Source organism: Lissotriton helveticus, chromosome 2_1 (assembly GCF_964261635.1).
Source record: "Lissotriton helveticus chromosome 2_1, aLisHel1.1, whole genome shotgun sequence".
Classification (NCBI taxonomy): Eukaryota; Metazoa; Chordata; class Amphibia; order Caudata; family Salamandridae; genus Lissotriton; species Lissotriton helveticus.
This window is the reverse complement of record NC_136059.1, coordinates 2,019,588,683-2,019,615,364: the sequence shown is the minus strand read 5'-3', so window position 1 is coordinate 2,019,615,364 and position 26,682 is coordinate 2,019,588,683. Positions and strand designations below refer to the sequence as shown.

At 44.0% G+C, this 26,682-nt stretch overlaps 1 protein-coding gene across 3 annotated transcripts in view; it reads right to left on the bottom strand.

The window, feature by feature from the left end:
• GLRB (glycine receptor beta) overlaps positions 1–26,682 on the bottom strand; it is a 268,016-nt gene that overhangs the window by 45,525 nt on the left and 195,809 nt on the right. For 2 of the 3 annotated variants that reach the window (XM_078676982.1, XM_078676983.1), the window contains exons 8-9: positions 26,128–26,280; positions 7,724–8,016 (exon numbers count right to left, since the gene is read on the bottom strand). In XM_078676982.1, coding sequence (XP_078533108.1) covers positions 7,724–8,016; positions 26,128–26,280 — 446 coding nt within the window. Of the gene's footprint in view, positions 1–7,723; positions 8,017–22,050; positions 22,227–26,127; positions 26,281–26,682 lie in introns of all 3 variants that reach the window. The other variant, XR_013607195.1, reaches the window with a different exon arrangement.

Below are 26,682 nucleotides of genomic sequence, written 5' to 3'. Positions count from 1 at the left end.
TGTAGTATTTAGGGGCACCCCGAATCTTCCTCCCTCAGATCCAGAATCCACAAGAAAAGAATATAATAAGGACGAAAAGCCGTGCAGAGCTAACAAGAGGACGCCGCCCAATGACTTGGCCCCAGCCCGGTCTCCCCTCGGTCCTGCTCCTGCAAAATCCTGGTTTGTCCTGCAGCCAGCAACCTCTAAAACCCCAGAGGACCTGCCTGCCTTCACTTCCAAGACTGAATCTCCTGTGAACACCGGACTTGTTCAAACTGCAGCTTGTGGTGTCAACCAGAACCCGCGAATCCAGCCCACTGCATCCGCCAAACCCGGCCAGAGCGGAAAAATATCACGAGGAGGTCCCCGTGGCGATCCTGACCCGACATCCAGCGACCCCGGACCTGCCTTAAGCCTCTAGACGCCTGAAGCCTCTAGACGCCTGAAGCCTCTAGACGCCTGAAGCCTCCAGACGCCTGCAGCCTCCAGACGCCTCCAGACGCCTGCAGCCTCCAGACGCCTGCAGCCTCCAGACGCCTGCAGCCTCCAGACGCCTGCAGCCTCCAGACGCCTGCAGCCTCAATCCAGAGAACCCCTCTACCGCGACCAGAGCCGGTATGAAAATCTGTTGTCCCAAGGCACCCCTGCACCAGACGCCCCACAGCCTTGAGTGCCCAAACTAACGGTGCCTAACCAACCCTCAACATCCCAACTTACCCCTGAAAGATCCTCGTCCCGAGTCTGCAGTGTTTGTCTAGGAGGTTCTCCATTGGAAACAGGGTACCCGACCTCAAAACAGCACCCTGCACCGAGCCTCCCTAGGGCCGCTGAGGGTGCACCTTTGGTGCTACTTGGGTCCCCAACTTGCCCTGAGCTAAACTCTAGGAGCTTTGCTCCCACAACCTTGTGGCGTGCTTGCCAGCAGCCACCAACCGGAGACCCTCTATCCTCCATAGGATAACATTGGGCCTCACTCTGCACCCGGCTGCCCTAGTGCCGAATCTGAGAATATTCTTTAAAAATCGCGCGAAAAACAAAAACACATTTGCTCACCTGTTTACAGGAAATGTCCCAGTGCTGAATCTAGGCATCCAGCACGGAGTTGAAAAAGTAACGTAAAAGTAACTTACCTGCAATTTATTGAAAGAATCTAGGCATCCAGCACGGAGTTGAAAAAGTAACGTAAAAGTAACTTACCTGCAATTTATTGAAAAAGCCTATTCATTCCAATGTACTGTATTTGCTAAGTGTTGCATCCTGATACTGCCTTACTGCTCGACCAAGCTACCACTATTAGAGAGTTGGGTTGTATCTAACTTTAACCTCTGCCTACCTCTGGGGACACTTGGACTCTAATCACACTACACCTCATTTTGGAGTAGTATATATATAGAGCCAGTTTCTTACAATAACTTGCAACCTCATGTAGTTCACCATTTCTTCCAAGAAAAAAAGACCGTATTCACATAAAACATTGACCTTTCTTTTTATCCTGATCTCACTGACAGCAGGGTTCTCCGGTGTTAGTCTACCCACTTCACTTCTCTGAAAACGTGTCAGGTCCATGGCTACAAGATCCGAATTCATCTCAGAACCACACATAACTCAGTTGCGTCTCTTGGAAGCCTATGCACTCTACCAAACAAAAAATGCAATCTCTAGCGTTGTCTTACCTGATAAGCACAGAGAATTCTAGGTGGCAAGCTAACTGGCAATAACATAACATCTGAGTTGCTACATATAATTTTCACTGGGATCAGATATACATCCCCACAAGAACAAATAATGTCCAGTTTTCATGGTTTACTCTCATGTTAGACAGCTTTATGGTCTCAGCTCGTGGCTCTGTCGTGGGATCTTCAGAGTGCCTTATGCTCCCACTGTTTGCTCTATACAACCTGGAAAAAAGGCATGAGAGGCCATGTAGCCATACTGTGTTGAAAGAGTGCAACATTCTAGCATATGCTTGGTGGGATCATACTATACTTATTGTGGTTTCTCTAGCTGGGACACTTTGAAATGTTATAAAACCCCCCACAAGTGAAATCATGGAGTGCAACTTTGTTAGAGAAGACCAGGAATAACATCTTCGCAAAGACTCCAAGACCGTATTCCTTCCTACAGTGATTTTCTTTCTGGCATAGTCACACAATTTCACGTCCTTGGAGTACATCTTTCAGACTTGCAGTCCTTGTCAGGAGTTAGTATATGAATTTAGAAAATCGGTAGAGTTGGAGCATTTCTCTTTAGACTACTTCTCACAAGCCGGGTCTATGGGAATCTACTGATCCGGTACTTGCTTGCTAGGTGGGACTGACACAGGTAGTGCTTTATCACATGCATTCTAAGGACAGTTATCTCCCTACTCAAAACTGATACCCTTATTGAAATACCTTTTGCTGTTGAGTGTTTAAATGTATGAAGCTCTTCAATTACAATTCTCTTGCAATCGTCCATAAAGTTGAAGGTGTTGGATTTGTATGATTCAGATCAAATGTCATAGTAGGGTGTGACATGATGGCAACAGTAAGTGTGATCAAAGTCAGTCTTCTGAGTTGGGGGGGCGGGGGGGGGGGGGGGACTACTGTTCTCTCTCTCCTGTTCTCTGCACCGACCTACTGTGGGAGGCGAGTCAAAAGAAGTCTCAAGAACTGAGATAGAGTCAGCAGCTTGCCTAAAGTTTTCAGTAGGACAAGAACATGAAGCATACTTTGAAGAGGTTCTAGAATCCTTACTCCTTATCTCTGATCCAGATTCTCACCTATTTGGGTTACATTCGCTGTCAAATAACGTCTGTAGGTCAAATTATGCAATATGGACGCCATCGGATTTAGGGCCATTTAGTAGATACAGGACCTAAGCATCAATACGTAACGAAGGAAAGTTCAAAAACAACAGCGAACCATAGTGACTGTGGACAATCACACATGAAAATCAAACACTGCCCACAAAAATTATAGTGTGAACACACACATTTAAGTATTTTGAAAGTGCAGGTCAACGCAGGGTCCTTCGATTCTGCCTCTACCCTATGGGAAGGTTTCAAAGCATTCATTCGAGGAGAATGCATCTCCAAACAGGCGGGTGTCCTCCGGTCTATTCGTTCCGCCCTGGCTAAAATGGAGGGGGAGATCCAGGACTTGGATGCCGCCCTTGTGAACGGCTCTAGCCCAGACGTGTTGGCGCAGCTGCGCCAAAAACATTGTGTTGTCGGAGGAGGCCGGCCAAGAGCTGTCCTTTCTGGGGAGATGGCCGAGCTGGCCGCTTTGGGGAGGCGGACCGACCGGGAAGCACCCTTGCGACCCTACTGCGCTCGCCGTGCGCTGCTTCCTACGTTACAGCCCTCAGCGATGGGGGTCCAGATCACACCACATCCCCAGAAGAAATCAAGTCCCGCTTCCTCGCCTTTTATTCCCAACTCTATTCCGCTGGCCCCTCTCCGTCCTTGGAAGAGTTTGACCAGTATTTCGAGTCCTTTGCCCTTGTCTGGCTTGCGGATTACCACCGCAAATTTCTGGACAAGCCCTTTTCGAAGGAAGTAATAATGGCGGCCATAGCAGCCTCCCCGGCGACAAAGCTCCGGGTCTGGACGGCCTACCCGCCTCTTTTTATAAAACATTCGTCCTTATACTGGTCCCACATCTAGCGGCCATGTTTAACGAGTCCTTTGATACAGGCACTCTTCTGCAGTCTCTCCGCGAGCCGTCGCTTACTCTCCTCCTCAAACCCGATAAGCCGGCCCACCGATGCGATTCCTATCGTCCCCTGTCCCTGATCAATATAGATAATAAAATCTTCGCTAAGCTGATTGCCTCTCGCCTCCTATTAATGCCCACCATTGCCCTTCCCAACCAATCTGGCTTTATTCCCGGGAGGGCGACTCCCATAATCTACCCTGCCCTTCTGGCTGTGGCTGCTCTGCTCGACGCCACCAAGGCGTTTGATACACTGGAGTGGCCCTTTCTTTTTTATATCTTATCACGTATGGGTTTCAGCGCCCACTGCCTGTGAAATATCAAGCTCCTTTATACCAACCCAACTGCTCAGCTCTGTATCAATGGCCAGGTGACTGACCCCATCAACATTGCTCGGGGCACCCGGCAAGGCTGCCCATTGTCGCCCATGCTTTTTGCCTTTGCTATGGAGACCTTGGCCGCTCGGCTGCGGCAACACCACACTCATAGGGGCATTGGATTTTTAACCCGCTCCCTCCTGGTTTCCATGTATGCGGACGACGTAACTCTCTACGTTCGCCATCCCCAGGACAACCTCAGTCCCCTGGTGCAGGAGGTTGTTCGATTTGGCGGGCTCTTGGGTATCCAGGTGAACTGGAGCAAGACCGTGCTCTTCCCCCTGATGGACGCCACGCTCCCTTTCGAGACCGACTTTCCTTTCGAATGGGCGTCTGGCCCTACGAGCTATCTGGGCATGTGGCTGAGCAGGGATCCAGACGAACTCTGGAGGTCCAATTTTGGCCACGCAGTGGACTGGTTTGAGTCGAAGATTCCTCTGTGGAGACACTGAACGCTGTCCCTTGCTGGCCGCATCGCTATAGCCAAAATGGTGGTCCTTCCCAAGTTCCTCTATCTTTTTTCCAACATTCCTATCCCCCTTACCGCTTATTTTTCCCGCAGGCTCCGGTCTTTAGTCGTTTCGCTCGTTTGGACGGGGCGGCAGCCCAGGATTGCCTGACATTCTTACCTTGCCTATGTCGGCCGGCGGGTTGGGTGCGCTTTCGTTTCTAAGCTTCTTTCACTTTTGGCTGCATCCCACCCCCTACCAGCCTCACGTTGTGGTGGAAGTGGACGTTGCTTCCCCCTGGCCACTATCTACTGCAGTGTTTGCCCCTGCGGTGTGGCCCCGGGCAGAGGTGGATACGGTGGAGACGCTGCGCTGGGCATGGTCCTCTCTGCGCCGACTTGCAGGTCTTTCTCTCTTATCTGCTAATGCTATGCCAATTACTGACCACCCGGATTATCCGCCCCTTCAGTCTTCTAGTATGTCTCGACATGCGGCACTGCAAGGTTTGAGAACTGTGGCAGATCTGTATCCAGAGGGCTCCTTCTACTCCCTTCTGGAGTCCTCTTCGCTGATGGATACACTCCTATACTATCAGCTGCGGGCCACTTGTCGAAAATTGCACCGACCTTTCCGCAACCCCCCACCGAATTTCCCGGCCCTTGATTTTGTATATACCTCCGCATCCCCGCACAAACTTGTCACTAGATTGTACGCTTTTACTCTCTTCCATTTCCTCGGCCCGTCACGCGAGGCGTGGAGTGTAGATCTGGGCGTGGATGTCTGAGGCCGACTGGCTTTATTGCTGCAACCAAACTACAAAACTCTCCCTGAATTATCGGCTCCGTTTAGTCCATTTCAAGTTTCTGCACAGATTTTACCGCACCCCGGTACATCTTCATCGACTGGGGCTTATTCCCGAGGACTCTTGCGTGCGCTGTTCCGCTCCGGCTGCAGATTTTGTCCATCTGGCTTGGCTGCGTCCTAGGGTGCAGGAGTTCTGGCAGGAGGTCTGCGCCGCTATGTCCGAAATTACCGGTGCTGCTGTCCGTCCTGACCCACTTCTTTGTCTCCTCGGTTTCTTCAAACCTTGCCCAGACGCCTCGCGCCGTCTGACATCGATGCTTCTGGTATTGGCTCGGCGAAGGGTGGCAATGAGCGGCCTGCCCCTGGGGTTGCGAACTGGCTGGAGGATGCCTCCCGCTGTCAGATGCTCCTTTCTGAATTTTGGGACCCGATGCCTGCTAGATCTAGACCGGTTGATATTTGGGGCCCCCTGGTCGCCTATCTTCTCACCCGCTCTTATTCCGGCGAAGATGCCTCCTCTTCGCCCATTGCAGGCCCTGCGCCCGCGGTGGATGCAGAGGTGGCTAGTGCCTGACCCCCACCCTTCTCTTCCCCTGCGATATTGCGATCCATGGGTCCCTTAATTGGGTGCCTTCCGATCGCTGTTCCGCGGGGAGGTGCGCCCCTGGCTCGCTGCGCGGTGGCTGGCTCTCTCCCTTCCCTCTGTAGGATTGTCCCTTTAGGACCCATTTAACAACAAGGGGTGGTGATGGACAGAGTTTCTGAATTAAGCAGAATACTCTCACCCAGTCAAGAGATCAGGGCTAGATCCAACACCGTTTTTTAGCTCACTGCACCATCCCAGTTCAGAACCTGGCTATATGCAAATTAGTCTGTTCCTGTCCCAGTGCATGATGGGAACAGGGCAAACCAAACTACCAAGCCAATTCTTACACTGGGAAGGAAACAAGCTTCCGGGGACCGGTTTCTGGCATTTCAGCCGTCGTCGGCCCGGCTTGCTTGAATCCTGATGGTGCAATGAGCAAGGGACTCACATCTGAGTATACCCTTCCACGCTTAGGGTGGACAAAATATTTAACAACAAGGGGTGGTGATGGACAGAGTTTCTGAATTAAGCAGAATACTCTCACCCAGTCAAGAGATCTAATTTGCATATAGCCAGGTTCTGAACTGGGATGGTGCAGTGAGCTAAAAAACGGTGATGGATCAAGCCCTGATCTGTTGACTGGGTAGGAGTGTTCTGATTAACTCAGATATTCTGTCCATCACCACCCCCTTTTTGTAATTATTTTGGCCACCATGAGTGTGGAAGGGTATGCTCAGACATGAGTCCCTTGCTCATTGCACCATCAGGATTCAAGCAAGCCGGGCCGAAGACGGCTGTAATGCCAGAAACCGGTCCCCGGAAGCTGGTTTCCTTTCCAGTGAAGAATTGGCTTGGTAGTTTGGTCTGCCCTGTTCCCATGATGCACTGGGCCAGGGACAGACTAATTTACATATAGCCAGGTTCTGAACTGGGATGGTGCAGTGAGCTAAAAACGGTGATGGATCAAGCCCTGATCTGTTGACTGGGTAGGAGTGTTCTGATTAACTCAGATACTCTGTCCATCACCACCCCCTTTTTGTAATTCCTTTAGGACCCAGGCCCCTCTTCCACATCCCTTGCTCTCGGTGTAGCCTCGCCCGCGCTCCCAGTCGGCCTTTGGTCCGCGGCGACCGCCGGTGCTGGACTATACCAGGCCCCTAATTGCTTTCTTTTTGGTTGTCCGTGCGCTCCTTAGTGCTTGGTGGCTTGCCTTTCTTCTGTTTGTTCACCTGGGAGGTTCTGTTTCTGGGAAGCGCTGTATGGCCCTAACTTTGCTCCATGATCACCTTGCTGTCGCTATGCCGCTTATTGCAATTGACAAGACTTAACTGGATTGTAACTAGCTATCTTGCACGGTCTCTGAATGGAACTTCCGATTTGTTTTTTATTGCTGTATTGCAACTACTTTAATAAACTTTAAAAAAAAATAAAAAAAATTTAAAGCACTGGTTTCCAATGTAAGGCAGGCTTTAATTTAATCAAATCAGTCAGTGGGCAGAGCCTAGTTTGCAGAGATCCAAGAATGAGGCAAGTCAACAATCTTTCAGCTACCAAATCAGTGATATTTGACCTGGACAGTCAGCTTGAATGACTTAAATAAGCAATGACGTTTAGAACTCCAGGAAGCTGAGCAGTATTTTTATAAGTTTTTGAGGGTCCTAAACAACAAAAAAATGTTTTATTTACAAACATCAATTTCTCTAGTACCAGTACTTATTTACCCAGCATAAAAACAATATAGGATTCTACGTTTGGCTGTAATATTGGGAGAAGTACATCAACAGAGTTATTTGGCGAGCTTAATGTAAGAGAAATATGTAGTTTGCTCACCTGCAAAGTGCTAATATGGACAGGCGTTCCAGTCCCATTTACTGTGTTCTTTTTAGCTGCATTGGGGCCTTTTCCTTCTGCCTGTTCAGCTTTAGCTATCCTGGCCCTTTCAGCCGCAACTCGCTTTGGGCTGTTTAACAGTACCTGAACAACAGCATACTCAACCAGGGATGCAAACCCAAACAAAAGGCAAGCAATCAACCAAACGTCCAAGGCTTTCACATATGATACTTTTGGAAGTTCTGCAGCAAGAGTAGTACATTCAGAAGCCAAACTTAGAACCGAGAAGATACCTAAAGAGAAGTGATAAAAATTACAATTAGGAAAACAAGAACATTATGAACAAGTGTCAATAAAAATTACAGAGAGGATGAAACATTTCATTTGCTTTCCAATATTTACCATTATAGTCACATTAAACTCCATAAAGGAATCTTATACATGAAAAATATGGCAGGATACTGAGCACACAAAGAATGAAACAGCTAGAAGTTGTAGGTCTACTGATTTATTTCTACTATCAATTTATCACTAAAAGAACACCAATCAAGAGCCAGTGCATAAGGAAAAGAGTGACAAGATCTACCCCATCAGTCACTACTCAATGCAGACCACCACTGAATTGGCATCTTCGACTGGTCATTCCAAGTGTCCTTGTTCAGGCATTTGTTAAGGTTAAATGATCTTCCATTCCCATCAAACTATCTCCAACCTCACAGACACAACCAGATATTAAACATGCATTCAGCATTCATGTACCACCAACGCTTACAGCGTCTTCAATATCCAAACCTCCACATAATAAATACTTTGCCCCAATAGAAATAAATCACATCTGTTAATGTTCATTCTGCCTTAAGACATGCCTCGGTTATTGTACATACCATAACCACGAAATCCAGAGCCTATTTTCATTACCAAGTCCTAACTCACTCCGCCACCTTCATGTTCAAGAACGTACTGAATAAACTGTGAACTAAACACACCAACAAAACTGCTAGAGGTCACTACAGTCATAAGGACATAGTCCTTGTGATTTTCACTTGAGTAAAACATACTGCAGCGCAAAATAAATAATCACCGAAGAAAACACAGCACACAACAAGATCATGTCCACCAGATATTCGATTGACCCTCCTCTCATAGATGTCAATCATCTAACAGACACAAACAGTAAAACAATAAAGAAATCTGTGTTCAAATTAGCAGATTAAACGCAATAAAAAGCACAGCAAACGCAACACCTATAACCATAAATTGGGGAGCCTCTTCATTATCCTTCCCCTGTTGGATTTGTCAAATTACATTTCCTTCCATTCAAAACAAAGCACACACCAACCAAAATTTCAAGGAACAATCTTGCTCCTTCCATGATTACCCCAACAATCTACTCAAGCACAACTACACCACCTTAGCAAGCATGTAAAGTGCAACACATTGGAGAACATGCCGCTATAATGCAGTCAGCAACAGAAAAAAATGGCATAAACACATGCCCTCAATGGAATTAACTTTCTGAAACATCTGTGTTCATCACGTAGAAGACAGCTCATGTCAGACCTAACCGCCTTAAAGTGGTCTTCCCCCAATCTTTTTGCCGGCTTACCTTGAATTTTGCGGATTCCATTTTATTGGCTGTAGAACTCTGAGCACTTTACCACACCTAACCAGTGCTAAAGTGCACACGCTCGCTCCCCTAAACATGGTTTAGTTGGTGTATCCAAAATGGGCCCATTTAATTCAATTATAAGTCCCTAGAATAGTGCACTAAATATGCCTAGGGCCTGCAAATTAAATGCTACTAGTGGGATTGCAACACTGTTTGCGCCACCCAGTCAAGTAGGCCTTAAATAGGTTTACGGCCTGCCACCGCAGAGATGGTGTGTGCTGTTTCCACGGCCATGTTGACGTGGCATTGAAGCCCATAGCCAAGCTGTAAACTCCCCATTTAATACATATATTTCACACATAAGGCAGGCAGGCTCTAGGTAGCCCATAGGGAAGAGTACTTTGTATATTTAAGCTTTACATGTCCTGGTAGTGAAAAACTCCCAAATTTGTTTTTCACTACTGGGAGGCCTACCTCATTCAGAAGATAACATTGGGGATTCCTCATTACGCTTACCAAGCAGTAATTCCTGTTTGGGAGGCAGTATATCAGTCTTGTTTTACACCTATAGATTTGCAATGGTAAATCCCCTTTAATGGCAACGTCAAATTTATCGTTAACATTTTGAAAATGCTACTTTTAGAAAGTTGAATAGCAGAGCGTTGTATCTAGCTGACGCATTTGCTGCTGTTATCTAATTAGACTTGGACCAATAACCAATTTTATTGGTCATCATTATTTATTTAAATGTCATTCTGTACTTTATTTAATTTGTCATTTGTATCAGAAACAAGGAAAACGATTTGTTTTTACAATAAACATACACACACACATTGAAATAATAATCACACATGATAACCATAACAGGCAAAACGAATACAAAATTGGTGAAAAATTTAGCACAATATTGAACCAGTCATCAATTTCTCAAATGCAGCAACAATAATCATGATTTGTTTTTCAATTCATAAAGTCCCTGTAAACGTTGCTGCCCACTGGGAACATGCAACAGGACAACAATGTCTCAACTGGGGGTCATTTAAGAAGGGCAGTTAAATTAGTATACATCATAAGAACAGGAAGAAAGAGTAAAGGAAAAAAGGAGACCACAACAGGAAAATTGAGGTAAAGTTATTGTTATTGTAGGTAGTTATAACAGCACTATTATATAATCAAAGTGTATTGTGACCATAGCACACAAGTGGGCACTGGGAGTGCGAATGACAAGTGACGGCACAGTGATAAAAGGTGAAAGAATAACAGCGTGAACGGCGATAAAGTATAGCAAATTGTGGTCAATAAAAAGACAATTATATACAATAGGTGGTTGTAAAATGGATAAATTCAATTGACCACTACAGCGGCAAAGGTCTGTGCTGGGTAGTCGACAGCGTTTAAACCCAATTGATTCAAAGTCATCATCAGAACATATGGTCACTTATTTTCAACAATAGTGCGGAGGACCACAAGAAAATAATCTAATTAGGGCGGTCAAGGGTCCGACCGTTAAAGAGAAGTTGTCTCCAGAGTATTACGAGAATAAAGCAAAGAGTGGCAGAGTGGAAATCCATCATGGAACAACTCAGACTGGAGATGGGAGTGAGGGGGCAGGAGGAAGGAGTTCCGGTGGGATCCAGGAGGTATCCGTGTACAGGGTCAGGGTCTGGCCAATCTGGTGGTAGAGGTCCAGGGTGTGGAGAGAACCGGAATCAAGCCGGGCAGTGAACGCGAGGAGCGCATGCAAACCCTGTAACGAGCATGCCGATGAGTCCGGTGGGAGGAGGCAAATCCTGTCATGGAGGACGAGTCAACCGAACAAACATTCAGGCTCCTAAGGTTTGGAAAATCTCAAACACTCAGAGTGGATCCTACTCCTATGCATAGGTTTCCCAAAAGTTAATTGATGCAGACGCATTTCAAGCCCCAATATTATTCTTAATGGCCATTAATGCAGTGATTTGTTTCCATACTGCATCCTTGCACTGTTCGTTTTGTTTTTGTTTTTAATTAGGAAGAGGGTATATTCCTAATAAAAGTACTGCTCTGTCCTCTATCCTATTTTATATTCACCACACCCCTTCTTGCACTGCACTTTTACCCATCTTTTGTTTTTCACTGGTCACCTAGTGCTTGTGAGCAGTGATCCCGCTCTCCAACAGGGTAAGATCTGGTCTCGATGATCTAGAGACTTATTACAACTGTAGGATGACCAGATGATAAAATTGATCATGCAATAGTTTGATGGGTATCCTAAGAACTGAGCGGGTTCTATTCACAACCACTGACACTTCCTCCAGTTCAGGTTATTGTTTATCTCACTCCTAATGTTTGTTATATCCATTCAGCTTGCTATGGATTGAGGCTTTCATATATCCCTCTGCACTAGACCCCTAGGTTTCTTTGTGATAAGAGACTATCTAGCCACAGATTCCTTACCGTAATATATTCCCATGACGTCAGACTAGATCTGGAAATTTTACATTGGAAGTGACGTGCACGGTGCTAAAATAGGCACCATCCCGGCACTCTGAAGTCAGTTTCTTTTCGCGACTTTACCCGCATAAAAAAAGGAGACACGAAGAACACTGGTCACTGGAGCATTAAGCTAGACCCGTTAAATGAGGAACAATCCTTACACTGAAATCTGTTCCCAGATTGGGGAAGATAGGTGCCTCCATAAGGAAACTGCGGCTAGATAAGACTCTCTGAATGATAGGGTGTTACTGAAGACAAGTAACTTTTTCATTTGATCGAGACAATTTAGCTGCAGGTTTGTTACCTTAGAATAGAGACCCAAGCAATACCTCTCTGGGTGTGGGAGAAAGGATAAGGATTGGACTAAAAAGTCCTGTATGGCAAAACGGGCAAATTGCCCGTCACAAGGAACTGGACTGTCCAGGTAGTAGTGCTTTGTAAAGGTGTGCTGGGAAGCCCAGGTAGATGCCTGATAGATATCCAGGACAGAATCTGTGAACACTTGCTCCAGCCTTACCCTGAATGAAGAAAGAAAGGCTTTCAATTCCAAATCGGTTCACCCAAAGCTCAAGTAAATGTACATGTATTTATATAGCACAAATCACCGACACGGTATCTAAGCGCTTGCTTAGGGAACCCGTCCTGGTATTCCCCTGTGAGATACCCCAGCAGGGTGTCCATAAGGTGAAAGCCAGGCATCCCGCCGCGAGGGGCCGTAGTGGAGATTAAGCAAGCTATTGCCCAGAGTCGCAGAGTGTGACCCCGTGAGTCGAGTAGGCACCGGAACGAGAATTATCGAGTCCGTGGAATTTTTGAGCCCGAGACCCGCCGAGGCGGGGAATCGAACCCTGGTCCACGGCCGATCTCAGCTTCCGGGTCTGCCGCCTCTAACCACTGAGCCACGCTTCTCCACGTAGTTTGATGTGGAGCCCAATTTCTGCGAGAGACCAGATTCATCTGATCTCCACCCTCACATGCAAACGGGCATGTATTACTAGCAGGAGGCCATGAGGCCCAGCAACCTCCGAGTCAGCCTCACCGAAAACCAAGATAGATGCTGAAATATTGGAATATACGGAATATATACTGAATATACTGAACTCACCGCTAGAAGAATACACCCAAAACTTCACCATGTCTAGATCAGCTTTGATGAAAGGGAGTTTTCAGTGAATGCAGAAGGTTCACTGTAGTCTGGAGGTGGGAGACGCCCGTCAGTGGTGATCCCCCCCCCTTTCAACTGCCAATCGTTGTGGTAGGGAAAAACTGGAATAACTACAAATCACCGCTGTTGGTTTCGTGAACACCAGAGGGGCACTGGTAAGGGCAAAGGGAAGCACAGCTCACTGAAAGTGCTCCTGGCTGACTGTAAACCGCAAGTAACATCTGTGAGATTCCAGACGGGGTATGAAATAATACGTCCTGCAAGTCCAGTGCTACCATCCAGTCTCCTAGGACTAGTCCACATATGACTTGCGTGAGCATCTTGAATTTCTCCTTTTTGAAAATGAGAATTAGAAGTCACAGGTATACAATGGGATGAAGGACTCCAACCTTTTTATGCACCAGAAAGTAGCGGAAGAGCAACCACGACCTACTTCTGATGCGGTCACCTTCTTTGTAGCTCACTTGGCCAAGAGAGTCAACACTTCCTGAGCAAGGAGAGGTGGTACTCTGTCAGTTTGTTGTAATTAGGTGGCATGGGTAGATGAGGTGGTCACAAAGGGGAGGAAGTGGTCCTTTTGAACAAGCAGCAAAACCCAATGGCCAGATGTTACTGACCTCCAGTGGTGTAGGTAATGACTAATCGTGCCCCCCACTTGATGCCCATAATGGTCAAATGGCAAATTAAGGTGGTTTGGAGGCTGAGGCTGCTGGGAGGTGATGAACTGGCTCGATTTCTGTATACCTGTTCCACGAGGGTCGGTGGGAACTGTGACCATGGGCTAGAAAATATTGTGCCCGTGGGGGCTGGGTGTGTAAAGACTCTGCTGAAAGCTCCTTCCATGGAAATGAAAGGAGCGGAAAGTGGACTGGGGGTTAGTGAGGGGCCATGGAAAGGCCAAGGACCTGACTGTAGCCCTGCTCTTGAAGTACTCCAGTGCTGAGTCCGCCTTCTCTCTGAACAAACCGGAGCTATCAAAGGGCATGTCCATGAGCATAGCTTGGACTTCCCCTGGAAAGCCAGTGGTTCTCAACCAGGTGTGGCGCCTAATGGCCACCGACGATCAAATGGCTCAGCCCAGTGAGTCTGCCATGTCCCGCCTATATCTTACGGCCAAATTAACTGCACCTCTCCCATCAGCAATTGCGTGAGAGAATATGGCTTGGGCCTCCCCAGAAACCAAGGACATCACTTGCACAACAGAGTCCCAGATCATATGGGAATATCTGCCCAAGAGGCATGCGGTGTTCACCGACCGCAGTGCCAGGCTGGGTGAAGAAAACATCCTCTTCCCAAAGGCATCCAGCCTTTTGGATTCCCTATCTGGTGGAGTGGTAGGGAATGTACCAGAGTTAACTTTGGAGGTGGAGGCCCACCAAGTTCTCGGGGGGTGGGGTGATGGCGGCAGACAATTGTCCTATGCACAGGAGCACATATGCAAGGTTTGGACCAGTCTCAGAGTAGGACATTTGTAACAGCTTCATTGAATGGGAGTAATGGTTTGGTAGGAGCAACTCCCATCTGAAACACCTCTGTCAAGACATTTGTCTTGAATGCAATGGAGGGTTCCGAGAACAGCGCAAAGTCCAGGACCTCCTCTGCCTTCTGCACCACCATTGAAAATTAGGCACCCTCCTCGGTGGCCACAGCAGGGGGGAGAGACTAAGCCAGTGTCTTGAGAGTTGTCCAGTTCACTGGAATTCACCAGATCCTCATATCAGTTGTCCTCCGGGTCTTCCACAGTCTGGTATCAATAAGGGTCTGAGACCATGTCAATCATCGCCTTATCCAGGCCTGTCATATAAATAAGAAAAACAATAGAGGCCATATATCTATATTCCACATTACCCATGTGCCCATTGTTGTATCAAAAACTCATATTTAATATTAGGCAAAAAATATATTACACACATTAATAGAGGCGCTCAAACAAATACACAAACAGTGATTGATTATAGACAATGACAAGTGTAAACTTACAGATAGTGGCTGAGGAAAAATACAAACAAAAGGTTTCAAAATAAAACAAAAATACACAATATAAAAATTGTGTCCTCTTTCATTCAGGCCACGGTACTGGCGTAAACTGCATTTCGACCCAAGGATACTTTAAGGGTCATCATCAGGACAAAGGCATCATATCTAAGCGCGTCCATGATTTCAGGACCTTCCTTGCGACTGAGACCAAGACCGTTGCAGAGTAGATGTCGGGCTGCAAGAAGCTGGGGGAAGAGTTCCCTCCGCGCCTTAGGGTGCATGGCGCAGCACTACTTGCATGTATTGGTGTCTTAGTTAAATCTTTATTGTATGATTAATTAAAATCTTTACAAAAATAGGTGAAAGTGCAGGTTTAGAAAAGGTAATAATAAAATGCATAAAATCTGAATAAAACGACATGTTTAAAATACAGATAAAAAAACACAACACATGCAGAGGTTGTCAGACGAGGAAAGGGCAAAAACTGCTCTGAGGCATCATATTCCTACAGAAAATGAGTGTAAGCATATGTATTATTGAAAATACAGGTGTAAATGGTATCGACTGTCAATAGTGCTTGAAGCCTAATTCATACAGCTGTCACTTCTTTGGCTAAAGGTATGAGGATTCCAGCAGCAGCATAAAACTTCCCAATTAGTCCCAGCTCCATCGGGACAATGGTGGTGTAGATGTGCCATAGAGCCTCCTTACATGATCTAACACCGTGGCGTATGAACATAGTTCTTAGGTACAAGCGCCTTTGTGGCAGCACAGCTGGACAACAGCAAATAACATGTTCCGCAGTTTCTGAGGGATGTTGACACAGACAACAGCCGTTGCCACTATATGACCAGTTTTTCCCTCTATAATCTTGTATGGGCAAGGTTAAGAGGCTCACTCTCATAACATTTTGTAGGGCTTGCCTTCCAAGACCTGCTTTTAAGTAGGGCGGACATGCAGTGCTTTCATGTGAGGTACTCCGGCCTTCTGCACCTAGGGTTGATCTGATCAAGGTCTTGTTGCCTAGAGATGCTCTTACCAAACTTTAGCAGGATCATTAAGCTATACTTTGTAAGTGGTATGTCTGTGGACGGTTCAAAAGTTGGTCCCAATGTTTGTTTGGCAATCAAAAGATACCCCGCCCAACGACTGTTGTTATCTGAGAAGATCACCAGTAGCACAGCCCTGATTGTGCCCGGGCAAGCATTGATCACATTATGTTGGAGTTTGACTGTCTTTTTTGCATTCGCTGTCCATTGCTGTGATGTTAAACTCCAAACAGATCAATGACCGCCTGGTCGTGTGAGGGCGCTTAAAGACTTTTCTGTACGCCATTATATAGAAGCCCTCCATTTTTTTTGTCAACATACCAGGGAAGGCAAGGTGGTCATAGCGGAGTGTAGGCATTCGCTTGGCTTGGATAACTCGTCGGATCCCCTCCGTCGAGTGGCTTACAAGCTTGTGTAGTTTGCATAAGCCATATATTAGCTTAGCTGCTTTTGTCTCCAGTGCTTTGACCTGCAGTGCTGGTCTGCAGGTATCTGTAAATTGCACTCCTAAGTAGGTATACTTATTGGTCGTGCTCATCCTTAGAGGACCCAGCTGCCATTCCAGAATTAGTTTTCTTGGCTTGTGGCCAAAGATCAGCACTTTAGTCTTTGAGGGGTAAGCTGCAAGCTTGTTTTCAGTGTTGTATTTATATAGCACCTCTAATGTCCTTTTCAAGCCAATTCTTGTATGGTCCAGCAAAACGAGACCGTCCGCATACTGCATAATTGGCAGTCTGAGGTGGCCCAATTTTGGAGGGAAGAGGTTAGTTTTTAAAAATGCTCCTCCCAAGTCGGCAGTATATAAATTAAACAGGGTAGGGGCAATCACGCAGCCCTGTTTTAGCCCCCTGTTTGTGAAAATCTTTGGAGTTGCGCGAGTACTAGTAAGCTTTACTCGCACCCACGTGCCGGTGTAGAGTGCTAGGATCGCCGCCAGCACTTTCCATGGTATTCCCCTCTTAGCAATTTTGCCCACAGGAGGTTTCTCTCAACTCCATCAAAGGTGGCGCTGTAGTCCACAAAGCAAGCATAAAGTGGAGGGGTGGTAGGCCCGGTTGCCTTCGTTACCAGATATGAAAGTGCAATGGCATTGTCCATAGTGGATGAATTAGGCCCAAAGCCAGTCTGATAATGTGGGATTACTTGATTTTTCGAGATCCATGACTCCAGCTCTTTCAGGAGCATTTTTGCAAATGCCTTTCCATCCACGTCCAGTAATGCAATTAGTCTATAATTCCCTGGATCAGCGGCATCCCCCTTTTTATGAATGGGATATAGGATGGAGCCTTTCCAAGAGTCCAGAACCACAGAAAAGTTATAGGAATGGCTAAATGAAGTTTGAATGTGGGGTGCCCAGTAATCACAGTCTTCCTTAAAGATATATCCAGGCAACCCATTGGGCCCTGGGGCCCCATCCTTCCTGATGCCCTGGAGGATAGTTAGTGTTTCCCTTTCTGTTAGATAGAAATTACTGCATTGCTCTATTCATGTTGGAGGTCTTTAACAGTGCTTACCAAGGGTACTTTCTGATCGTCGTATAGGTTGGTGGCATGAGCAGCCCATTTGTTGGCAGGGACACCATTATGGGTGTGATGGGCACCATTTAGGCCATTAACAAAGCTCCAAAATTCCTTGCATTTATTGGAAGCTAGCAATATGTAGATGTGCCTCCATTTTTCCTCTATGTTGGGTTGTTTCAGTTGCCACACGATTTTTTTGTGCGTTTTCTTTGCTGTCTTCAAATGTTCTCCTGTTTGAATTGACTTTTCCTTCCTATGCTTTAATTCTGCCAAACGGCATCTCTTTTTACTTTGAATGAGGATTTGGTTGTCCGTATGATTAAGTTGCCCCATTTGTTGTTGTGATTGGATTGCTTTCCTGGAATCAAAGTATTGAATAGCGAGGTCATAGATTCGGCAAAGCTGCTCTGTGGGCCGTTTATGCCTGTGTTCTGCTTCCATTTGATATACTTTGCCCGGCTTATAGGCCCCCATTTGATGCGTTTAATTGAGACTAGTTTGTTATCCAAGATAAGCATGCTACCAACAGTTCGATGTTCCTCATGCATCATGCTGCTAGTGTTGACCAGAACAGAGATTGGTTGATGATCGCTTACGGGTGTGGACAGTACCTTATACTCTACACATCTCCTCAGCAGGTTCTTACTCATGAAAATGTAGTCCAGTGTGGAGATGTTTTTAAATGTAGGTTGTGGAGTAGTTTTCAGCTGGCATGCGTAATTCGCAGACCCCAGATTGAATTCGTTAATGCAGGCTTCCATAAGTGTGCGACTGCGATCCTTGTGATTTTGTTCCGGGCCACATAAATCTCTTATGTTAAAGTCCCCAGCTATGATACATTCATGTTCAGGGTTCTCATGAATATGCTCTATTTATCCTAATGATCCTTCTGATGTTTGTATTTTTGATCTTTTTATTTGGATTGACATATAGGTTGATTATTCCAATTTGAACGGAGTACCCTCTACTCTAAACTCATTAATTGTTATGATCTGGACATCAGATGCATGCGTGGGCCAGTCCTCAATGTTGAGTTGCTGGTTTAATTTTGCAAATATCAAGATCCCACCACTTGGTCTTCCGAAGATGTTTTTTTCTTTTTGCCATCGTGTGGATCGCCTAGTACCCTTTGATGTAGTTCGCTGATTCCATCCAAGATTCCTGTAGGCATAAGATGTCTCCAGTCATCAATGATTTCATTGCTTCATTATAAGTCGTGATTGACTTGAACCCTGCCACGTTCCAGCTAATTCGTCTAAAACATTGGATTTAATATCTCCGTATTAGTGCCTCTGTAATTGTGTATTTTAATATGCATGTCTTGGTGTCGTGCTCTCGCTCTAGACACCAGAATCAAATGCGGATCTGTCAGTAACAGGCACCACATGGCTTAAAACCGGTCTTTCTGGAGTACATCCTACACATCACGAGACAAAGCCTCAAAAAATATTTCACAAAAGTTTGAAAAGGTCAGACAAAAAGTGACTAGGGTCAGCTCTTCTCCGGATCTGCGCTGACAGGCGCAGAAAGAAATTGGACCTCAGTGAGGTGGAGTGGCACTGCACGCGCCACTTCTGGCCTGGACAATGCCAACAATGCCACGCGAAGCCAAATGACCCAACCTACCGGCGCGCAGGGGTACTCCTCACTAAAGAAATTCTAGATCCAGTCGGACGCTTGAGGAACATGCTATGGTAAGGAATCTGCAGCTAGAAATATTGATCATATAGGTCGCTCTGCGTGGTCATGCCCAGAGGTGGGATGGAGTCTGATGACACCACCTTCTAACATTCAACAGTTTCCGGATCGCGCATGGCCCCTTTGGCAGATTTACAAGGTAAGGACACTTTGGTTAGAAATGACAGACAGTCAGTCAGCAGGTGTACATTCAGGGGAATGCACAGATTGTCACTTAGTCTCTGGTTCTGCCCCTTAAACAAAAAGTCTTGTATAGCTTCTGATTTTGTTGCTATAAAAGGAATGGCAGCTGATAACTGTTTTGTGGCTGTACCTGATCCTACCCGTATTGTTCAAGTATTAGTCTACCATGTGGTTTTCTTTAACACTATCAATGCTACAGCAATTCCCGCTTGGTGCTGATCTCCCTTAAATCCCATTGTTCATGACAAGCTCAGCTCGTCATGAGCACACGAGCAGTGTACTGCATGACGAGCTGAGCTCGTCATGAGCATGGAAGAGGTTAACTTGTAGGACTGCGATGATAAGAGCCTCCGTTTTGCAAACCTGGCACGGTCTCTGCAATCTGAACATACTCCTTCATTTTCTATACCTTTTCACTAACTGGGTGTCTTAATATATGAACTTTCTCCAATTCAGTATTTATTGTGTGTGCAATAGTTTTGACGCCTCAACTGACCATAATGTATAATGACAGACATTGGACTGAACTGGCAGCATGCCAGGTCTGCTCATCAAGTGCCAATTTTAAGCACATACTGACTATGGTCTTTCCTCTTTGGATCACTGTCTAATGTTCATCTGGAAAGCACTCTATGATTGCTTCTTTTTCCGTCCACCAATTGTCCGTAGCAGCTTAAAAAGAAGTTGCCCTAGCAATTTGCCACTGTGTAGCTGCAGACATGGTTTCTCTACCACCTCCAACTTCTTACTCTCTTTGTCTGGAGGTGTACTAGTCATAACAAATAGGGTAAGAGCCCTCTTCCCTACAGTTGAGAGTATGAGCCATTGAGGCTGGGTAATAGAACAAATGTTACTTGTATTTCTGGATGGCTATTCGCATTCCTAGCGGAAGAAAATGGTCATAGCGCTTGCTCGCATTTAAAAGATTCCTTGCGGGGAAAACTTTGAAAGCACTGGCAGAAATTGGCTATGCCTCTGTAAACAGCTTAATTGCTAAACACAAAACAATATTATTCCTGCTCTTCCACAAGACATTGATTTAAAGATTGTGTCCCAACATCTTTCCAGGTGTTGGCTTCATCATCCACATCAACCTTATCACCTTTCTCGGCAAGGGAATCGTGTGATTACTCTTTGTAAACCTCCTGCAACTGCATATTTATAGATCATCTGGCCCACTGGATAATATTCCTATACACTCTCAGCCTCAGTTTACTTTCTAAACCTCTTCTGTCAGTTCTCTGGTGTCACATATTTCATAAGCAATGAAAAAGCTTTTATCATTTTCTGTGAGTGTTTTTGAACTTGAAAATACTGTGCCTCTTTTTCAACAAAAAAAATGTTTTGTAACCTTATTAACCTCAACAGTGCTGGCAAGGACTGGGCGTGAGTACAGTAATCTTCTGCTATTTGGTTCAATCATCAACTTGAAAGTTAATTTGAAATGTGTATGAAAGTTGCTGGTGCTTTCCTGCGTCTTCAACCCAATGAACACGAAATGACTACTATTATTCCTAAATCTCAAATCTCTTTATGGTTTCCAAGATGACATTTCAGAGTCACTGTTATTTGGCCAAGGTACTGCAGGTTTCGGAGCATTAGGCATGGTTAACGTGCACTTTGTTATTATAATAGTGGAGTAACAAACTTGGCCTCCGCGTTGTGTTTTGATTCAGACAATTCGGTCACTTCTCTGCACTCAACATCTGAGCCCCACCATTTTAGCTCCAAGGGTCTAAAAATGTTTTTCAGCCAGACAAAAACGAGTGCCACATCACCCAACTGAAGACAAATGCCACACCAGAAGCTTGTCATAACACAGGCAGTGATGTATACACCCAGGGAAAAATCTAAACAGAGTCCTTTTCATACCTAAAAACGGTGAATATTTTGAGCACATGCAGTATTAAAAATATTATTCAAACTACAAACATTTTCCATCAAACCTTAGACTTCCCATGGATAAGATTATTTTCTATGCGCCTTTGGTACCATGTTTTCAGTCTATGTCTTGGGCAAATTATCTCTTGATCATGATCCACAATATGCCCTGGTACTAAACATTTACTTTACATTACTTCACACTCATGCAAGTCTACAAACTTAATTGTAGAAAAAAAAATTAAATGGTGTTCATGTGGTAAGGAATTGTGAGCTTATGGTCGACATCATCATAGAGGACTCACAATGGGTGCTCCTACAGTCAACGCCAAAACATAAAAGATTTTTAAACAAGTTTTTTACTACCCTATCACTAATTGGGATAACAAGTCACAACGCATGAATCTAGAATAGGCCATGCAGCAAAAGAAAAACTTTATGAAGATATTTTACTATATTTCCAGTAGAACATGGCAGATCCTGTAGACAGAGGCAGCTATTTTAAATTTTGTTTGATTCGGAGTATTCTTGTAAATAAACAGACATTTTAGATCAATAATTCCATGAGAGGAATGAGGATATTAATTAAGTCAGGCTTGATTCTTTCTTTTTACCTCGTAATTCAGAATAGCACATTTCTAATGAGCAGTACGACAAAAGTAAATGTGCCATAGAAAAAACACAGAAATTATCAGAGATAAATCAAGACAATTGCATGGTGTTAAAACGAGAACAGAAACATACTTATTCAAAGGCAAGTGATCACAAACCTTATTTTCAGATGTCATATTAGACTTGCTCACTCCGCAGCAGCTATGACAAACAACGTGAAGATGAAGGAATGGTAATGAAAACAGGAGGGAGTTGGGTCAGATAGGTCTTCCATCCATGAGGACAATGTGGTGGCAAGGTTTTCTGGCATAATGATTGTTCCACATTTTACGAACTGAAATCAAACATATGGATGAAGAATGGGCCATGTAAGACAGTATAACTTAAGTGTCTGATGAATGAATATGCATGACAAAATATGAGATAAATGATTCGACTTCTGAAAAAGTATATTGCTAAGGAAACCAACCAGCAAGCAATATTCAATAACTCATTAGCCTTTCTTGGTAAATTAAATTCCTAATTGACTTGAAACCATAACAAATATTTTGTGGAAGTATTTAACTTTTGAAACCATGGGAAATATGTATAAAGAAATGTGAGGTAACATCGTGTATCTTCCCAACCAACATAGAATTGATTTGCAATGTAAAACGCCATAATTATTATTAACCATTTACAATGAATATTGGCATTCTCATTTGCAGCAGGGCAGTAACATATCTACAAATGTATGAACTGCAATAAAATAATGATTATTAAACCAAATAGAAAAATGTTCAGCTATCACGGTAGGACTGCAGGTGAAAAGCACACTGGATTATAAAATGTGAAAGGCTTTCTAGTAGTGAGATATGCAAACTGATGGTCTATAGCACATAACAATAAATGCAGCCACATTGATTTAAGTTTAAATCGAATAAACCATATTAAATGATCTGAGATCTGTATTACATTTCACTGTGGAAAGGTGTATTAATCGGAGTTTGAACAGTAGTTTTTTCCTTTTTATTTATTTGATACATTTAGCCAGATTATAAACATGTGCTCCTTTGCTGATGTTGATTTGTTTAAAACGACTTCCTTTATTAAAGAAGATGATAGCGGTTCGAACAGTTCTATATTGCTGTCCTGCCTTCAATTTCTGAAAGGAAGGTTGCACTGTATGAAAGCGTGAATCTGCTGCTATTTATAAGGCAATCATCTTGTAATGGTTTTTGATCCTGGACTGTTCCACTTACCCTGTAATGTGTATCTGTATTCTTAGTCCCACTTTAGGATTATTAAACTAGTGTGGGTACAGTAAGGATGTCGTTGTAGCCACTGCCCTGTTTGATTGCTTTTGTTAATAAGAATTTGTTGCAACTTCCATTTGCTTGTCGGAATATCAAAGCTGTGTTGATGTTTACGTTAACCAAACATCATTTTGAATAGAAATGTGTAAATCTGATTTAATATATTCATTTGTAATTCATCTGCAGCTTCCTGTACATAAATCAGACCAAGAGCACGTTGAAATGGGAGTACAGCAAGTATTAGCAGCAATTACAGAACCTGCAATGACACAGGAGTAGAATCCATCATAACGTCTCAAAACCGAATATGGAATCATTTCAAAGAAATACAACTGCACATCGATCAATGTTGTGCATCTCATAAAATATAGGATCACGGCCAAGTGGCTGGCATGCAAGAAAGACTGACTGGGAACTTGGCAGAAGAATACACCCTTACTACATCTCACATTGCACTAAACAAAATCCATTTTCACAGGAAACACCGGGTATTACATTGTGCTTTTCCCAATACAGAGTGCTACTGAACTTAGAAACTATTACAGAATAGCGACTTAAGAAATAAATGGCCAGAATCTCAAAAGAGGCTTATCACAGAGAAATGTCTTCATTGCGCTAGGACGAACTTCCACGTTGCTCTGCAAAGGCATAGTATGCAATAAGTTGCAAACCACCAATGGGAAAACAAATGGCTTGCCACTCCTTGCTATCTGTTGCGAACACTTGGACAGAGGCCTGCATGAGACAGCAGACTAACATTGCAGCAATCAACATCGCAGTGTGCAAGTAGTATGATCCAAGTCAACAATGCCACAACAACAGGGCAACACAAGGTTAGTCCCTGTGAACACCGCCTGCACCTCTGTGTCTGCAGTGTGCACATGCCAAGTGTGAGCTGTAAAATTTGTGAACATTTCACAACTGCAAAATGAGTCACAGAATATATTTGCATACCTTTTCTAACCACAGGGAGGCAAATCTGCCTCCTGCACTTCCCTATGATTGGAAGGGGCAGAATGTTGTGATTTGCAATTCTAATTCTGAATAAGCAAAGCATTGTTGTGCAGTAATATGTCACTGTGCATGTGGAAAATTCTTTGCATTACCTGTGAAATCAAGGTCTTCTGAAAATCGGGTCCAAAGTTCTAACGCTAAAGCAGGTTTCAAAACCCAGCCAACTAATCTGTGAAGCCAGCCCGATCATACGGCTGAATCAATTAAGGAAAGAAAAACTGGTACAGGTGCATTTTTATCAAAATATTTGGGACATTCCACCATAGAAGCTTTGGCTAAAGGCATGTACCTCTTACTAAGTTTCTTGGTATGGGAACCACAGCTGTGGCCTGGTATTTGGATTACGTGTAGTAATACAGGTATTGTGTCTCCATGAATCTTGAGAATTGTGTTTTTTCTTAGTTACTATATAATTGCAAAGCAGATCATAATCTTTTTAGGCATCCTTACAGAACTTAAAAACCAACAGGACAAAAAACCCATCACATGATTTAAGATATGATAGACTATTAGGACATTGATTCACTAAGATAACTTGCACGTTTGAGAAAGTTTACACCTTTGGAGAAAGTTTACCCATTTGAAAAGTTTACCCATTTGAAAAGTTTACCCATTTGAAAAGTTTACCCATTTGAGAAAGTTTACCCATTTGAGAAAGTTTACCCATTTGAGAAAGTTTACCCATTTGAGAAAGTTTACTACTTTTAGGTATTCGCAAACTCCGGGTGTAAGCTACTACTTAAAAAAAAAAGAAAAAGAAAAAGAAAAACAGTAGTAAATCCTGCACTGCACATAGATGACCCTATTGGAAAACATGTTAAAATAAAATAGTCGCTCCATTTCTTCAGTACAACACTCAGCTTATTATCTTTGTCGATAGTAAGTATAAAATGAAAACGACAAAGGAATGAGAGCAGTGGCACAGACAAGATTTCTCGTCTTTTGACTATGCCCATGCTTTTTGTCAATGCCGTTCGCTATCCCCACGCAAGTGGACCATTGTGTCATGATGCTTTTAATTGATCAAAAACCTATTTATTTTTATTATGTAAATAAAGTCATGGCTTCACAGCAAATTTCACCTGCCGAGCCCTTCAAAAAAGAAAAGATAAAAGAAGAATGTGACAGGGAGGCGCGAGGGAGCAACACTGGAATTGGCAAGATTTTAAAGCTGTGCAAGCCATCCTTAAAGATTTAAAACAAAGCACTGAGCAGATCGTGAACTGAAACCCCTTAGTCTCTGCACCACAGACATTAGGCTTTGCAGAGTCTGATCACCTTGCAATTGAGTATTAATATCTGTTAATTATTTACTCCATTTTTTGGGTGGATTTTAAGCTTTTTTTGGCATAATTATGACAGATTGTTAATTGTCAAAATATTTTAAACTTAACTAAAACTGCTTGTACATTCCGAGTTCTTAACTTTTCGGCATAGCGTGCCAGTCATTTCATAGGGTCTTGAAAGGAGTTATTATTTTTTTCTGCTTTTCTTTATATTAGGTCTTTCTTAAATGTCTTAAATTGTCATAGTTTTAAGTAATCTATACACTGGAGGAGGAAGGGGGTGGGTTGAAAATAAACGCCACCGAGTGCTGGGAGGAAGATGGAGCAGAACAAGGGAATTAATAGAGGAAGCATTACACGGATTAAAGATCAAAATAGAAGCACTCCTATGAGTGCTGAAAGTAAAAGAAAAACAGTTCCCTGCTGTGGAAGGATACAAGTCAAATAATCAAAAGGATACTATTGTAGCGGAGGAGGGGGGGGACAAACACAGAAAGAGGAAGAAAGCCATAAAATAATGGGATGGCTCAAAGAATGTTCTAAGTTATTATACACAAGAGGTCTCTTACAACAGACAACTAAAAGCAGACTGTAGCGAGACCGAAGAAGCTCGCCAATGTGGCACGTTAGAGAAGATTACCTAGTGGCACTCTTGCAGCACTCGCATCAGGATTGATCCAAAAGGACAGCCAGGAAAGAACAACAATGAGCAAAGTAGGAGCATAGACACCCATCATGTAAAATCCAACCTGTCTTCTTAGAGTGAAGATGACTTCCACGCATGTGTAGTAACCTTTAGGAGAAAAGAGCAATTTTATGACACAAAAGGAGGTAAATTGCAAACATATATGGTTCTTTAATTGAATTGTTTCTGATTTATGGCAACAATACCTATTAAAATAATTTACACACTTTACATTTAATACAACATCGCTGGTAAAAATAATTACTTAAGAAACCAACTTTAAAATCAGTTGAGGTTACAGAAAGGCACTTCAATGCTTTTATTTTGGATAAATATTTAGCTAAATCAAAACCACTCTCTGGTCTTACTGATTCCTAGAAGGACACGATTACTATTCTGAATGGTTTGATGTGACCTTTCAGATATGCGCTCGCGCAGCCTGTATGTGGCACAGTAGAACATCCACCGCATGCTGCTGTAGATCAATAATCACATGCCACAATCTTCAGG